This window comes from Chiloscyllium plagiosum, unplaced genomic scaffold (genome assembly GCF_037043375.1).
Source record: "Chiloscyllium plagiosum isolate Xiang-an unplaced genomic scaffold, Cpla_swu_hap1 HiC_scaffold_5, whole genome shotgun sequence".
Lineage (NCBI taxonomy): Eukaryota > Metazoa > Chordata > Chondrichthyes > Orectolobiformes > Hemiscylliidae > Chiloscyllium > Chiloscyllium plagiosum.
In genome coordinates, this window is record NW_028270143.1 from 137018054 (window position 1) to 137035631 (window position 17578).

Sequence of the window (17578 nt, forward strand, 5' to 3'; positions counted from 1 at the left end):
GCCACAAGGATCTGTTTTGGGACCACTGCTGTTTGTCATTTTAATAAATGACTTAGACGCAGGCATAACATAGGTGGATGGGTTAGTAAGTTTGCAGACGACACTAAAGTCGGTGGAGTAAGTGGTCAGTGTGGAAGAATGTTATAGGTTGCAGGGGGCCTTGGATAAACTGCAGAATTGGGCTGAGAGGTGGCAAATGGAGTTCAATGCAGCTAAATGCGAGGTGATGACCTTTGGGAAGAATAACAGGAAGGCAGAATATTGGGTCAATGGAAAGATTCTTGGTAGTGTGGATGTGCAGACGGATCTTGGTGTCCATGTACAAAGATCCCTGAAAGTTGCCACCCAGGTTGATAGTGCTGTTAAGAAGGCTTGAGAGGCATTGAGTTCCGGAGCTGTAATGTCAGGCTGCAACAATACAAAATGCCAGTGCGTCCACACTTGGAATATTGTGTACAGTTTTGGTCAGATGTGGAAGCATTAGAAAAGGTGCAGAGATTTACCAGGCTGTTTCCTGGTCTGGAGGGAAGGTCTATGAGGAAAGGCTGAGAGACTTGGGTCTGTTCTCATTGGAAAGAAGGCAGCTAAGAGGGGATTTGATAGAGACATACAAGATGATCAGAGGATTACAGAAGGTAGACGGTGAAAGTCTTTTTCCCAGGATGACAATAGCAGCTTGTACGAGAGGGCATAACTACAAGTTGAGGGCCCAATTTTAGTCTTCACCATTTTTTTCCCTTTCACATACCTAAAAAAGCTTTTACTATCCTCCTTTATATTATTGGCCAGTTTACCTTTGTACCTCATTTTTTTCTCTGTGTATTTCCTTCTTAGTAATCCTCTGTTGTTCTTTAAAAGCTTCCCAGTCCTCCGTTTTCCCACTTATCTTTGCTATGTTATACTTTTTCTCTTTTAACTTTATATGTTTCTTAACTTCCCTCATCAGCCACGGCCACCCCTGCCTCCTGCTGGGATCTTTCTTCCTTTTTGGAATGAACTGATCCTGCATCTTCTGCATTATACCCAGAAATATCCGCCATTGTTCCTCCACGGTCATCCCTGCTAAGGTATTGCACCATTGAACTTTGACCAGCTCCTCCCTCATAGCTCCATAGTTCCCTTTTATTACAGTGAGTATCATTAACTGACTGTGAGGCTATGTATCCCTAAATGTGGCTCTGCTTGTGTTAAATGTCCAGAGGTATTTTCTCTCGGAATTTGATATGATTTAATCAGCAACTCAGAATACTAAGGAATAAATTCCTTTTTGTGCACCCAGCCCTTTGTTGTCCAACAGAAATATGGTTTCACTGAACCACATCCAGTGCACTTGGTCAAAAGCTCCTGATGACAGCCAGGTTAACCCTTCACTCAGATAGGTACTAAGCCAACTCATGTTCAGACAGAGAAAACTGACAGAGATACTAAGAACACCACGACAATTTCACTTCCATTTTATTCAGAGAAATACATAAAATATATAGAGCCCAGAGAACAATGGAACAGACCTATGTTACACAGATACAATATCTACACAGAGAGACATGAACACATTGCATTCCTGGTGAAAAACAGGAATGAAGAAAGAGGGAGTCCCATTCAGTAGTTGGGAAGAACTGGATGGCAGCATTTCAGGAAACCATCTGTGGGTGACTGTGGAAGAACAGTAGTCAGGCTCATTCCCGTGCTGCAAGCCATAAGAGGCCCCTTAGGAAGAATGCAGGAACCTGTTGAATGAGTTATAGGCTGACTCCAAGTCAAACAGCATCTGTCGCACCTGGGTGTCATCCAATTCATCTGATGCTGACATTCCACTGAGCTTCTGTAACCTGCAAGTCACCAGAATACTGTAAGAAACCGGGTGATTTCCAGCAACAGATGAAATGATCCCATTTCTCTGTCAACCTATGCTGAGTAACAGATTACTCAGGGTACCTAGCTCGCTCTCTCATCACTACCCACAGCGTTGTATCAATCCCAACTCATTCAATTACATTTTAATCAAGTCTCACATCACAGGGACTTGTAGAAAATTAAGGCACATATGACTGATGGTAATTATCTGCACAGGCTGAGCACTAGTTAACAGATAGGAAACAGAGTGGGAATGCATAGGTCATCTTCTGAGTGGGAAGTTAAAAATCCCACAACACAACTACCTGATGAAGGAGCAGTGCTCCGAAAGCTAGTGCTTCCAATTAAACCTGTTGGACTATAACCTGGTGTTGTGTGATTTTTAAACTTTGTCCACCTCAGTCGAACACAGGCATCTCTAAGTTCTGAGTGGAAGGCACTGACGAGCAGGGTATTGAGTTTTACAACATAGAAACAGGCCCATTCAGTCACGCTGGATATCAAGCATCTATCTTCTCTAATCCCGTTCCACTTGGTCTGTAGCCATGTACAGTGTCGTGTTTCACATTCCAAGTGTTTGAAGGTTCCCACCTCTCGCATCCTTTTAGACTGAGCTCCAGGTTCTCGCCACCTTTGGGTCGAAGTTAGTTTTGGCAAATCTTCTCTAAACCTCCTGTTCTTTACCTCCTTTGGTTCTTGACTCCTGTACTAAGGCAGGGGGTTTTCCCTATCTACCCTGTCTACATTCCTCAGAACTTTGTACACCTCGATCAGATCCCCCCTTAGCCTTCTCTGCTCAAAGAGAAATAATCCCAGCCTGTCGAGTCTCTCTTCAAAGCTGATCACTCCAGCCTCTGTACCCTCTCCAGCACAATCACATCCTTCCTACAGGGTGGTGACCAGAACTGCACACAGTGCCCAACTTATGTTATACACAGCTCCATCATAACATCCTGCTTATATCCTGCAACACATTTAAAGGCAGGTATTGTGTGCGCCCTCTTTAACCACCTTATCTAGCTGTCCTGCTGTCTTCAAGGATTTATGGACAAGCACACCAAGGTACTGGAGTGAAATTACCTCTCTACTTTCCAGGGTTCTACACTGTCCCAAAATGCATCATCACACTTCTCAAAATTAAATTCCATTTGCACTGTTCAACACATCTGGTCAGCCCATCAAAGGCTACGTTCAAAGGCAATCCTCCTCATTATGTCCCACCCAGCAACTTTCATACCATCTGCAGACTGACTGATCATATCGCTTACATTCATATCGAGACCATCAATATACACAAAATAAGGCAAGCGACCCAGCTCCAAACGGTGGGGCACTCCACTGGATACAGATTTCTCATCACAAAAACACCCTTTCACCATCACCCTCTACTTCCTGACACTAAATCAATTTTGCATCCAATTTGCTAAATTTCCCTGGATCCCTTGGGCTCTTACTTTGTTGGCAAGTCTTCCATACAAGACTTTGTCAAAAGCCTTACCAAAATCCATGCAGATTATATCAACTACACTACCCTGAACTACACACAAAATCACCTCAAAATATTCAACCAAATATTTGTTGGACATGATGTTCCTCTGACAAAGTCTTGCTGACTATCCCTTGATTAATCCTGCGCCCTTCAAATTTTTTCCAATAACTTCTCTGATTCACTTGTCTATTATAGGGTTAGAGTCATGGTGCTGGAAAAACACAGCAGGTCAGGCAGCATCTGAGGAGCAGGAGAATTAACGTTTCGGGCAAAAGCCCTTCATCAGGAATCACTTTCATCGATTATAGGGTTAGGTTTGGGTCATCACTAACCCTAAGTTTCCTTCTTGAATAATAGTACCAAATCCAGTTCTCTGGCACCTCGCCCATGGCCAGACAGGATTTGAAAATTAAGGTCAGTGCTTCTGCACTCCACAGCAGCCTTGGATACATCTCAGCTGGGTATTTATAACTACAGTGTCCTTCTCCATAGAGAATACAGATGCAAAGGACTCACTTTGAACTTCACTTCTTCCAGCTCCACACTTTGGTTGCAACACTGGTTGCTAATGGACCCTACTGCTATGACACCTAATGTGATTGTAAACTGCCCTTGCATTATTCTTTCTTTCACAGGCCATTGTTTCATCTTCACTCTCCCCATTTCTTTGTTAAGTAACCGGTCTGTATGTCTCTAGGGCTTCCAGCATTTTCAGCCCTTCGTACCAGCGTTCAGCTTCCTCTTTTCCCACTTATGTAGTAATTGGCAGCCAGGGTTCTCTGCACTTGTTAATCCTAAACTAATCCCACTGCCCCGCTCTCTCCCCATAGCCCTGTATCTATCCCCAAAATAGTCCCACTGCCTCATTCTCTCCCCATAGCCCAGTGTCAATCCCCAAACTAATCCCACTGCCCCGCTCTCTCCCCATAGCCCAGTGTCAATCCCCAAACTAATCCCACTGCCCCACTCTCTCCCCATAGCCCAGTGTCAATCCCCAAACTAATCCCACTGCCCCACGCTCTCCCCATAGCCCAGTGTCAATCCCCAAACTAATCCCACTGCCCCACGCTCTCCCCATAGCCCAGTGTCAATCCCCAAACTAATCCCACTGCCCCACTCTCTCCCCATAGCCCTGTATCAATCCCCAAAATAATCCCACTGCCCCACTCTCTCCCCATAGCCCAGTGTCAATCCCCAAACTAATCCCACTGCCCCGCTCTCTCCCCATAGCCCTGTATCAATCCCCAAAATAATCCCACTGCCCCACTCTCTCCCCATAGCCCTGTATCAATCCCCAAACTAATCCCACTGCCCCGCTCTCTCCCCATAGCCCAGTATCAATCCCCAAAATAATCCCACTGCCCCACGCTCTCCCCATAGCCCAGTGTCAATCCCCAAACTAATCCCACTGCCCCACTCTCTCCCCATAGCCCTGTATCAATCCCCAAAATAATCCCACTGCCCCACTCTCTCCCCATAGCCCAGTGTCAATCCCCAAACTAATCCCACTGCCCCGCTCTCTCCCCATAGCCCAGTATCAATCCCCAAAATAATCCCACTGCCCCACTCTCTCCCCATAGCCCTGTATCAATCCCCAAACTAATCCCACTGCCCCGCTCTCTCCCCATAGCCCAGTATCAATCCCCAAACTAATCCCACTGCCCCACTCTCTCCCCATAGCCCTGTATCAATCCCCAAAATAATCCCACTGCCCAACTCTCTCCCCATAGCCCTGTATCAATCCCCAAACTCATCCCACTGCCCCACTCTCTCCCCATAGCCCTGTACCTATCCTGTGCCTTGCTCTCCTGCCCCTCTATCGTCCTCTGCCTCAATTATTTATCCCATTTTGTCCTGAAATAATGGTACCATCCATCTACGATCTTGCATTCTATCCTCCAATGTCCCGGGTGTTTCTCACCATTGCTCTGCTCAGGTTCTCAATGACCACTTTACATGGAAGATCGTCTCGTTGACCTCCTGTCAAATATTCGCATCACCAGAACTCACCACTGGCCAACTTTCTCCTTTCCTTCAAAATCTGCAGGCAGATTACTCATCCGATTCATGGTTTCCATCAGCTCCCGGAGATCAGGCTGGATCTGGGGAAATAGTTGTGTTTAGGAGGGTTGTTGTGTTATATTCCTCTCCTTCCTCACATCCCTGTGATAACATTCAGGCTTACACAATCTCCTTGGCTGCCACCAGTGTGCTACTTGGTCACACTTTAGTTGCTCAGTTCTACACGAGGCCAGGAGCTAGGTGGTCCTGGCAAGCACCAACTGGGTGTCAGTGAACAGGTTAGTTCAGTGTCACCTGATGGCACTGTTGGTGACATCTTCTAGTACTTCCTGATGATCGAGAGTAGAGCGATGGGGCCAGGTTGGATCTGTCCTGATCTGCGTGTGGAGGTTATAACAGGGCAGTTTTCCACGTTGTTCTGGAACAGTTTGGCTAGGGGTACAGCAAGTTCTGGAACCTAAGTAGTATTGCCAGAACATTGTTAGGGACCACAGCCTTTTGCAGTATCCACAGTTTTCTTGATAGCATGTGGAGTAAACGGAGGGATTTCAAAACTGGCATATGTGATGGATCATCAACTCAGCACTTCTGGCTGAGGGCTTGCTGTGAAAGCTCCAGCCTTATGTTTGGTACTGACGGGTTGGACTTTTCCATCACTGTGGATGGGGGTATTTTTCAAGCCTCCATCTCCAGTAAGTTGTTTAATTGTCCACTACCATTTATGACTGGATGTGAAAGGACTGCAGAGCTTAGATCTGATCCATTGTGTGGGATCGCTTAGCTCTGTCTATCACTTGCTGCTTATACCATTTGGCATGATCACCAGGTTGTCATCTCATTTTCAGTAAAGCCTGGTGCTGCTCCTGCAGTCATGCCTTGTCACCTCCCTAAACCACATGCCTCATTTCCTTGACACCATTCTGTCCTCTCCCACCTCATTGCTTTTTCATGCCCCCACACAGTGCTGCATTACAGTATTCCTGGTGCTCTGGCTCCATATTGCTGTGACTGTATCATTCCAAACATATCCTCGTAGCTCTCAGTACCTTGTGTAGGAAGAGCAGCTTCTTACCTCATCCATGGCTCGGATCTCAAGACGGAGTTTATCCATGACAGTGATGAACAGCTGTGAAGAGATGGGAAGTTACAGAGTGAGTGTGACTAGAGAGACAGAGTAAGAGAATATGACTGGTGAGTGCAGGGCTTGCCAGCAGTGACTGATGGTTGAGGGCACCCTCACCGAAACAATATCAGCAATGCACCGGTTCAAGTTGCCTTTGTCATCTTTGATTGTGATTGGACGATCCTCCTTAATCCTCTCCATCGCCAATGGACAATCCAGCTGGAAAATAGGATGTGAAAAATTAATGCAGTCCAACTCCTCCTGACTCCCCCTTCAATCAGACCCCAATCTCCTCCCCATTCTGCCGAGCTCCTCTCAAAACCCCCTTTCCCCAGCCCAGCAACCCCCCCACCCCGCCCACTAGCCTCCCCTCCCCAACCCTCTCACTAACCCCCTTCCCCAGCCCAACTCCCCTCCTTGCCCCCTCTCACCACCCCCCTTCCCCAGCCCAGCTGCCCTCCCATCCCCTCTCACCACCCCCCTTCCCCAGTTCAGCTCTCCCCCCTCACCCTGCCCATTGGCCTCACCCCCTCTCACCACCCACCTTCCCCAGCACAGCTGCCCCCCCCATCCCCTCTCACCACCCCCCTTCCCCAGCCCAGCTCCCCCCCCACCCCACCCACTGGCCTCCCCATCTCATACCCCTTTCCCTAGCCCAGCTCCCCTCCTCACCCCCTCCCCAAACCACAATTCCCTCTCACACCACTGCCTCAAGCCCCATTCCCAACAATGCCTCCCGTAACCTCACACTGACCTGCTTACTTACCCTATATCTTCTACAGAACTCATCAATTGTGCTGATATCGGAGCCCTGGACCTGTTTGAATGCTGCTTTGTACTGAACCAGCAGGCGTGAGCAGGCCGCTGTGTACCTGAGAACAGTGAGCACAGTGAGGAGGATAAACCAACAGACTCACAATCGTTGCTCCCTGCACCACCTCCCTGTTCAGAGTATTCGTGATCACATTAACCTCTGTACAATGTCGCCTGGACACCATTCCCCTGCTAACAACACTCTCACACACACCCATAGCAATGGAGCTCAGCCCTCTCCTCCTGTGCCCTCCACACCCCTCCCTTTCTCGGTTCAGCCCTTGGCTGTCATTCCCTGTCCTGCCCTCCCCTCCCCGGCAGGTTCCACCTACTCCTCCTTTCCCCAGCCCCAGGAGATAGACACCCTCCCCTACCCCCAGGTACAGTCACACCACTCTGCACCACCTCAGGTTACAGACCTCCATCCTCACCCCACGCCCAGGGGACAGATCCTCTTCTCCACTCCTGTCCCAGGAAGAGACACTCTCTCTCTCTCTCCGCACCACCCCACCCCCCCAACTTCTAACAGCACCCAGCCTGACCCGGTCCATGACTCCATACTCACTCAGTCGGAGTGACACAATCCTTGATGTAGGTTTTTTCCAGTGCCTGCAGTGTCTTCACCACAGCAAACAGTTCAGCCATGTTATCATACCTGGGTTCGAGACAAAAGGTTAACAACAGGAATACACACATCCCAGACATGTCTGTAGTTTATACAATTCCTGTAAACAGAACCCTGTCACTGTGATGCGTACACATCCTGGAAACACAATCTCATTTTACTGTCAATTGTACCTGCCACCTTGTCCTCCAAAGTTTTTCGTTTATTCTTTGATGCTGTGTCAGATATGAAGGCTTGGGAAGAGGTGGAACAGAATTGTTGACAGGATGAACATATCAATCCCAAAACTAATCCCACTGCCCCACTCTCTCCCCATCACTGTAACAATCCCAAACTAATCCTACTGCCCCACTCTCACCCCATAGCCCTGTATCAATCCACAAATCTCCGCACCACCCCACCCTCCCCAACTTCTAACAGCTCTTTGGTAAAAGAGCAAGTTGCAGTCATATTCTGTCATCCTAAAATTCTCCTAATTCTCAGACCATATTCATAAGCCTCCTCCTTGGTGCACTGCAATCTTTAACTTCCTTTCTTAGCCACAGTTGACTCACTTTTCCTGTTGAGTTTCTCAGCCTTAACAAGGAACGTTTTTCTTAAGTAAACCATGTATTAATTCTACAAATGGCAGCTAATTTTAGTCTGCCTTCATGTCTTTTGGTACATTTTCCTCAATTGACCACTGCTAATTTGTTTTCAAGGTCTTCATAGTTTCCTTTGTTTTAATTGAAACCCTAGTTTAAGATTGAGGTTTTCATACGTAAATGGAAAATTCCTACATACTATGGTCACTCTTCCCCAAGGGTTCTTTTACAAGTTATTAATTAGCCCCTTACTGCATATTACAAGATCAAAAATAGTCTGTACTTCTAGAGCAGTGCTGAAGAATTAGTTTGGCAACAAATACCTGCTAGCCATTCAAACCTACAATCCCAGATGGAATATTAAAAATACTCACTTTTCCCGCTCTCTGGCATTTTTGTACAATTTGACTTCCTGAAATATATTAGAGTTAGAATTCAATGAGGTGGAACAGGAATCTGTCATACCCTGTACAGGCATGAAACTTTTAAAACTATATTTTCAAATCAGACACACAGCCAGATAGGCCCTGAAACTCCAGCACCCGCACTGTTTAAATAGGAGTAACCTTAGCCACAGTGAAACTCCCATCTCCTTCTCTGAAAGGTGAATATAACAGCAGACACATCTTCCTGCCTCACCATGGGGAACTGAGGCATTGAAACACAACTGAAACTCAAAATACTGAAATTAATATTGGTGAAGTTGTGAATAGTGAAGAAAGTTGTCAAAGGGTACAGCAGACTAGAGGTCAGTTGGAAATTTCGCCAGAGAAATATATCTTGGGATGTCAAGGGAAAGACAGAAGTATACATTAAATGGCAGGACTCTTAGGAGCACTAACTTAGAGAGGGATCTTGGTTTGTAAGTCCACAGCCTGCTGAAATTGGCAATTCAAGTGGATAAGGTGGTAAAGAAGACATACAGCATGCTTGTCTTCATTCGCAATCTTGAGTATAAAGTTGGCTAGGAGAAAGTGAGGACTGCAGATGCTGGAGATTAGATTCGAGATTGTGGTGCTGGAAAGCACAGCCAGTCAGACAGCATCAGAGGTGCAGGAGAATTGACATTTCAGGCATAAGCCCTCATTCCTGATGAAGGGATTATACCTGAAACGCGACTCACCTGCTCCTCGGATGCTGCCTGACCTGCTGTGCTTTTCCAGCCCCACACTCTTGACTATAAAGTTGGCGAGTCATGTTGCAGCTTAGTTACGCCACATTTGCCCCATAGCAACGATGTGGAGGCTTTGGAGAGGATGCAGAAGAGGTTTACCAGGATGTTGCCTGTTTGGAGGATATCAGCTACAAGGAGAGAGTGGACACATTTGGCTTGTTTTCACTTGAACTTCAGAAAGCTGAGGGGCAACCTGATAGAGGTTTACAAGATTATGACAGCATGGACAGAATGGATAGCCAGAGTATTTTCTCCAGGATAGAAATGATTATTTACAAAGGGACCTAGGTTAAAGGGAAAAGGGGAAAATTTAAAGGCGATGTGAAGGACAAGTTGTTTTACACAGAGGGTGGCAAGTGCCTGGAAAACACTACCAGAGAAGGTGGTGGAGGCAGATACAATAGTAACATTTAAGAGACATCTTGTCAGATACATGAATAGGCAGGGAATAGAGGGATACAGCACATACAAGTGGATAATTCCCCAGGACCTGATCAGGTGTACCCGAGAACTCTGTGGGAAGCTAGAGAAGTGATTGCTGGGCCTCTTACTGAGATATTTGTATCATCGATAGTCACAGGTGAGTGCCAGAAGACTGTAGGTTGGCAAATGTGGTGCCACTGTTTAAGGAAGATGATAAAGACAAGCCAGGGAACTATAGACCAGTGAGCCTGACCTCGGTGGTGGGCAAGTTGTTGGAGGAAATCCTGAGGGACAGGATGTTCATGTATTTGGAAAGGCAAGGACTGATTAGGGATAGTCAACATGGCTTTTGTGTGTGGGAAATCATTTCTCTCAAACTTGATTAAGTTTTTTGAAGTAACAAAGAGGATTAATAAGGGCAGAGCGGTAGATGTGGACTTCAGTAAGGCGTTCAACAAGGTTCCCCATGGGAGACTGGTTAGCAAGGTTAGATCTCATGGAATACAGGGAGAACTAGCCATTTGGATACAGAACTGGCTCAAAGGTAGAAGACAGAGGGTGGTGGTGGAGGGTTGTTTTTCAGACTGGAGGCCTGTGACCAGTGGAGTGCCACAAGGATCAGTGCTGGGTCCTCTACTTTTTGTCATTTACATAAATGATTTGGATGCGAGCATAAGAGGTAGAGTTAGTAAGTTTGCAGATGACACCAAAATTGGAGTTGTAGTGGACAGCGAAGAGGGTTACCTCAGATTACAACAGGATCTGCACCAGATGGGCCAATGGGCTGAGAAGTGGCAGATGGAGTTTTATTCAGATAAATGCGAGGTGCTGCGTTTTGGGAAAGCAAATCCTAGCAGGATTTATACACTTAATGGTAAGGTCCTAGGGAGTGTTGCTGAACAAAGAGACCTTGGAGTGCGGGTTCATAGCTCCTTGAAAGTGGAGTCGCAGGTAGATAGGATAGTGAAGAAGGCGTTTGGTAGGCTTTCCTTTATTGGTCAGAGTATTGAGTACAGGAGTTAGGAGGTCATGTTGCGGTTGTACAGGACATTGGACTTTCGGAATATTGCATGCAATTCTGGTCTCCTTCCTGTTGGATGGATGTTGTGAAACTTGAAAGGGTTCAGAAAAGATTTACAAGGATGTTGCCAGAGTTGGAGGATTTGAGATACAGGGAGAGGCTGAACAGGCTGGGGCTGTTTTCTCTGGAGCGTCAGAGGCTGAGGGGTAATCTTACATAGGTTTATAAAATCATGAGGGGCTTGGATAGGATAAACAGCCAAAGTCTTTTCCCTGGGTAGGGGGAGTCCAGAACTAGAGGGCATAGGTTTAGGGTGAGAGGGAAAAGATATAAAAGAGATTTAAGGGGCAACCTTTTCACACAGAGGGTGGTACGTGTATGGATTGAGCTGCCAGAGGAAGTGTGGAGGCTGGTACAATTGCAACATTTAAAAGGCATTTGGTTGGGTATACGAATAGGAAGGGTTTGGAGGGATATGGGCCGGGTGCTGGCAGGTGGGACTAGATTGGGTTGGGATATCTGGTTGGCATGGATGGGTTGGACTGAAGGGTCTGTTTCTGTGCTGTACGTCTCTAAGACTGCGTAGAGACAAAAGGTTAAGTTGTTTAGAAAGGCATCACACGTGTCTTGCTAGCCAAAGGGCCTGTTCCAATGCTGTACTGTTCTCTGTTCTACAAGACTCAGTGACCTTGCATTGCATTGTGAATGTTCCATATTCAAATATTAAGACCCTGGCTTTCTCAGAAAGTGTGAAAGGCCAAAACACAGGACTTTGAAGTCATGTTAACTCATATGCAGTGTAAAAGAGCTACCAAAAGGAATTTTGAACGGAATCTTTCCAGGGACATCAAAATGAAGAAGAAATGTTACGCTGGCCTAAAGGGAAAGTGGGTGGTCAAGAGAACGTGGGGCATTGTTAGTGACTACGGGGAAATGGCAGAGAGGTTGCAAAAAGTGGGCGGCACGGTGGCACAGTGGTTAGCACTGCTGCCTCACAGCGCCAGAGACCCTGGTTCAATTCCCACCTCAGGCGACTGACTGTGTGGAGTTTGCCCATTCTCCCCGTGTCTGTGTGGGTTTCCTCCGGGTGCTCCGGTTTCCTCCCACAGTCCAAAGATGTGCAGGTTAGGTGAATTGGCCATGCTAAATTGCCCGTAGTGTTAGGTAAGGGGTAAATGTAGGGGTATGGGTGGGTTGCGCTTCGGCGGGTCGGTGTGGACTTGTTGGGCCGAAGGGCCTGTTTCCACACTGTAAGTAATCTAATCTAATCTAATCTAATATGGTTGGGACAGCCACGTCTGTACATGCTTTTAAATTAGAGGTACCATCAAGAAGCACACCTGAAAAATATCAGCTGCAAACTAATTACAGGCCGTTCTGCTGTAACGTGCTTTCAGTAATTGGGGACACTGTTTCCAAAGCATGAATATTTAAAACGTGTGTCGGTTGTAACGCGATTACTCAAGCAACAGATCAAGCGCTGTTTCTAAAGCACGATTCTTCCATAATTTGGGGTTGCACAAGAATGCAACCATCACCTTCTAGAAGAACTACCTGTATCCAACCAAATTAAAACACAAGAAACTAAGAAACAGAAGTAGGACAAGGCTCTTCGAGGTCACTCCACCATTAATGAGATCATAGATGATTAGACTAGATTAGATTCCCTATAGTGCGGAAGCAGGCCCTTTGGCCCAACAAGTCCACACCGACCCTCCGGGGAGGAACCCACCCTGACTCATTCCCCTACAGTTACCCCTGACTAATCCACCTAACACTACGGGCAATTTAGTATGGCCAATTCACCTGACCTGCACATCTTTAGACTGTGGGAGGAAACTGGAGCACCCGGAGGAAACCCACGCAGACACGGGGAGAACGTGCACACTGCATACAGTTGCCCATACTTCAGCCCCATTTTCCTGCTCTATCCGTGGATCCCTTGATGTTTTTAATATGCAGAAATCTACCTGACAATTCCAAAGATTCACCACCCGCTGAGTGAAGGAATTCTTCCTCACCTCAGTCTGTACCGAGCTCTCTAATTCTAGAGTCTACAGCCTGTGGAAACATTCTTTCTGCATCCATGCTAAACTTCTACAACATCACTCCATTCTCCAGAGAATAAAGGCCCAAACTCTTCTCCCAGGACAGGACCCCTGGCAGTGCCTTTCCTGTCTCTCACACTTGAACGTACCCCATCTGGTCACAACCTTTGCTGCACTGTCCCTCCTCCTGACAGCGGGGACCTCCTGCTCCAAATAGTATGCACCCAACAAAAGCCCTTCCTCAGCACAACAATTCACCTTCCCCCACAGACCTTTCGTTGACTCCCCTCTCAATTGTTTCTCACCTCGTACAGTTCTGGCTTGTTCCCTTGACCTGAAATAATAAAAGAAAGATAAAAAGAGCAGAGATTAAATCTGGAACCAGCCAGCAGTGAGACCTCTTGGGGAGATGATCTGTGTGTCCACTACCTGTTGGGGGAATAAGTTGATGATTGCACAATGTCTCACATCATTTGTGACTCTGCAGATACTGGAGCAGCCCATGTCCAAACACAAGGCAGCCAGGTAAATGTACAAGGCAGCCAGGTAAATGTACAGTGCAAACAAGTGTGAGGTGATGAATTTTGCCAGAACAACATTGAAAGACAACATGGAAAGGGGGTATATCTCTAAAGCGGTGAAGTAGCAAAGGGAGCTGGGGGTATATGTCACAGATCATTTAAGGACAGGTGAAGACAGCTATTAATAAAGCAGACAGTGTCCTTGGCTTTATTAAAAGAGGCAGAGAGTACAAGAGCAAGGAGGTGATGTTGAATGTATACAAGATACATGTTAGATCTCCGGTGGAGTATTGTGTAAGTTTGTGTCAGGCCCCACATTGTCGGAAAAATTGGAGCAAGTAGAAAGCCATTTACAAGAATGTTTCCAAGAATGAGAAACTTTAGTGATGGGAATTGATTGATGAAGTTGTGACTGTTCTCCCTGGGGAGAAGGCTGAAAGGCCATCTGAAATAGCTTTTCAAAATCATGTGTGGATTGGACACAGTTGATCATGCAAAAACAGTGAGTCGTTCTGGAATGGAATGTGATGCCTTCAAATGTGGTGAAGGCAGGTTCCCCTGAGACATTGGAGGGGGTGCTGGATGATTATTTGAATTGAATTAGTGCGGAAGAGTATGGGGAAAAGGCAGAAAATTGGCAGCAGGTAATGCTGCTTGTTTGAAGAGCTGATGCAGATCCAATGGGCTGAACAGTCTCCTTCTGAATTGCAATTATTGTGAGAATTTGCGACTCTCCAAAGCTTTAACTATCATAAAGATGCAAGTCAGGAGTGTGATGCAATACTCTCCACTTGTCTGGATGGGTGCAGCTCCAACACGGAGAAGGTCAGACACCATCCAGAACAAAGCAGCCTGCCTGATTGGAACCACATCCACAACCTTCAACATTTACTCCCTCAACCACTGACCTGAAGGGCAACTAGGGATGGACAGTCAGTAGGCCCAGCCAATGACACCCAATCTCGTCAATGAGTGGAACACCTAATTGTTGTCCACCATCCCACTATTTGTGGCCTGCTTAAAGACAATGGCTTAGAGCAAGATGATAACAATGACAAAAAGGTGCTAGCAATGACCACGTCCGAGATGACAACAACAATAAAACTGAAGTCTCACCTCCAACAGCAGGATTTGCTGCGATGCCTTGAAACATTTTATTGAAAACTGTCCGTGGGAGGCTCTGTAAAGCTGCTTCAGACAAAAAGAAATATCAAGACAAATAGTGCAGAAAATACAAAAAATGAAGGAGAAAATTAACATCCATTTTGAGAGGTACGGTTTGATCAGGGATAGTCAGCATGGCTTTGTCAGAGGGACGTCATGCCTGACAAATTTGATGGTAGTTTTTGAGGAGATAACCAAGTGTTTGGATGAGGGTAGGCCAGTTGATGCAGATTGTATGGATTTCAGCAAGGACCTTTGACAAGGTCCCACGTGGGAAACTGATAAAGCTGGTAAAAGCTCATGGGATCCAGGGTAACTTGGCAAAATGGATCCAAAAATCGGTTTCATGACATGAGAGGCCTTGGGGGGGGGACCTAGACAATAAGTAAATTCATGCATGACATAAAGATTTGTGACAAGTTTCAAAGAACCAGAGGGAGTTTGGGCACTTTTTAGATTTTTTTTTAGATTAGACTAGATTACATTACAGTGTGGAAACAGGCCCTTCGGCCCAACAAGTCCACACCGACCCGCCAAAGCGTAACCCACCCATACCCCTACATTTACCCCTTACCTAACTCTACGGGCAATTTAGCATGGCCAATTCACCTAACCTGCACATTTTTGGATTGTGGGAGGAAACCGGAGCACCCGGAGGAAACCCACGCAGACACGGGGAGAACGTGCAAACTCCACACAGTCAGTCACCTGAGGCGGGAATTGAACCCGGGTCTCTGGTGCTGTGAGGCAGCAGTGCTAACTACTGTGCCACCGTGCCACCCACCGTGCCACCCACTTGTCCACAGATCCCAGAAGTGGCAGAACAGGTTAATAGGATAGTTAAGAAGGCACAAGGGACACTTGCCTTTATCAGTGATGGCTTAGATTATAAATGCAAAAGGTGATGTTGGACCTTTGGTTAGACCACAGCAGGACTACTGTGTACAGTTCTGGTCATCACACGACAGGGAGGATATGGTCGTACTGGAGGTGCAGAGGGATTTCACTAGGACGTTGCAGGATAAGCTTGGGGTGTTTTTTATGGGTCAGAGAAGGTCAAGGGGTAACCTGATAGATTATGGGCGGCACGGTGGCATAGTGGTTAGCACTGCTGCCTTACAGCGCCAGAGACCCAGGTTCAATTCCCACCTCAGGCGACTGACTGTGTGGAGTTTGCACATTCTCCCCCTGTCTGTGTGGGTTTCCTCCGGGTGCTCCAGTTTCCTCCCACAGTTCAAAGATGTGCAGGTCAGGCGAATTGGCCATGCTAAATTGCCCCTAGTGTTAGGTGAAGGGGAATGGGTCTGGGTGGGTTGCACTTCGGCAGGGCGGTGTGGACTTGTTCGGTCAAAGGACCTGTTTCCACACTGCAAGTAATCTAATCTAATCTAATTATGAGGGGCATAGACAGGGTTGATAGAAACCAGCTAGCCTGCTTTTCTTGAATTATTTTATTCATCCATAGAATCGTGGATTTAGTGGTAAGATCTGCAATCATTGCCCATCCCTAATTACCCAAAGAGTAGTTAAGAGCCAACCACAGTGCTGTGGGTGTGCAGTCACACGTAGGACAGACCAGGTAAGGATGGCAGTTTTCTTCCCGATAGGATGTTAGTGGACCAGGATGGTTTTTCCCAGATAATTGGCAATGGATTCATGGTCATTAGTAGACCCTTCATTACAGATTTTAAAAATTGATTTCAAATTCCACCATCTATCATGGTGGGGTTTGAACTTGGCTTTCTGAATTATCAGTGAAGCAATAATACAGATAGGTAACTGGGTTAAACAAATGGTCAATAGAGGAGGCATAATTTTGAAGTTAAAGGCATTAGAATTAGTAGGGAATTAAACAAAGTGCTTTTCATTCAGACGGTGGTTTCATATCTGGAATGCACTGCTTGGGAGGATAGTTAAAGTGATAAACCACAGTGTTTAAAAAATACCTGGAGAAACACTTGAGTGCATCATTTCCACAGGGGAAGGGAGTGCAAACCGAGAGGGGACAGATTCAAAGGGGATCTGAGCGGCAACCTTTTCACGTAGAGGGTGAAATTACAAGTACAACATTTAAAAGACATTTGAACAGGTACACAAACAGGAAAAGTTTATAGGGATACAGGCCAAACACATCCAGAGAGATCTACTTCAGTTCAGGAAATCTGGTCAGCATGAACAAGATGGGCCAAACAGAACTGAGAGGACGCTGCGCTGTTGTAAAATCAATACAGGCAATTATGCTATAATGCACGTTTCCTCAACATGTATTCACCATAACACAACTTACAAGCTATTTATAAAATAGGTGACATTATTTATAAAATGCAAACTTTTAAATGTGTGTTGGCCAAAATGCAATTACATCACCAACACTTTAAGCACTCTTTCTAAAGTGTGATTTTTCTATGATAAGGGAAGCTCAATAATTTAACCATTGCTTTACAGAACTGACTGTACTGAGGGAGTGCCGCACTGAGGGAGGGTCAGTGCTGAGGGAGTGCCGCACTGTCGGAGGGTCAGTGCTGAGGGAGTGCCGCACTGTCGGAGGGTCAGTGCTGAGGGAGTGCCGCACTGTCGGAGGGTCAGTGCTGAGGGAGTGGGCACTGTCGGAGGGTCAGTGCTGAGGGAGTGGGCACTGTCGGAGGGTCAGTGCTGAGAGAGAGGGCACTGTTGGAGGGTCAGTGCTGAGGGAGTGCCACACTATTGGAGGGTCAGTG

The 17578-nt window shown here is 46.5% G+C and overlaps 1 protein-coding gene across 3 annotated transcripts in view; it reads right to left on the reverse strand.

The window, feature by feature from the left end:
- Window positions 1-1438: 1438 nt before the first annotated feature.
- The window catches only part of vps28 (VPS28 subunit of ESCRT-I), a 35772-nt gene continuing 19632 nt past the window's right edge, over window positions 1439-17578 (reverse strand). Inside the window, exons 2-10 of one of the 3 annotated variants that reach the window (XM_087987759.1) lie at window positions 14814-14885; window positions 13482-13510; window positions 8885-8922; window positions 7867-7956; window positions 7255-7360; window positions 6606-6707; window positions 6438-6491; window positions 5354-5445; window positions 1439-1829 (exon numbers count right to left, since the gene is read on the reverse strand). In XM_087987759.1, the coding sequence (XP_087843885.1) occupies window positions 1709-1829; window positions 5354-5445; window positions 6438-6491; window positions 6606-6707; window positions 7255-7360; window positions 7867-7956; window positions 8885-8922; window positions 13482-13510; window positions 14814-14850 (669 nt within the window). In that variant the 5' untranslated portion in view covers window positions 14851-14885 and the 3' untranslated portion in view covers window positions 1439-1708. Of the gene's footprint in view, window positions 1830-5353; window positions 5446-6437; window positions 6492-6605; window positions 6708-7254; window positions 7361-7866; window positions 7957-8884; window positions 8923-13481; window positions 13511-14813; window positions 14889-17578 lie in introns of all 3 variants that reach the window. The other 2 variants (XM_087987760.1, XM_087987758.1) reach the window with 2 other exon arrangements.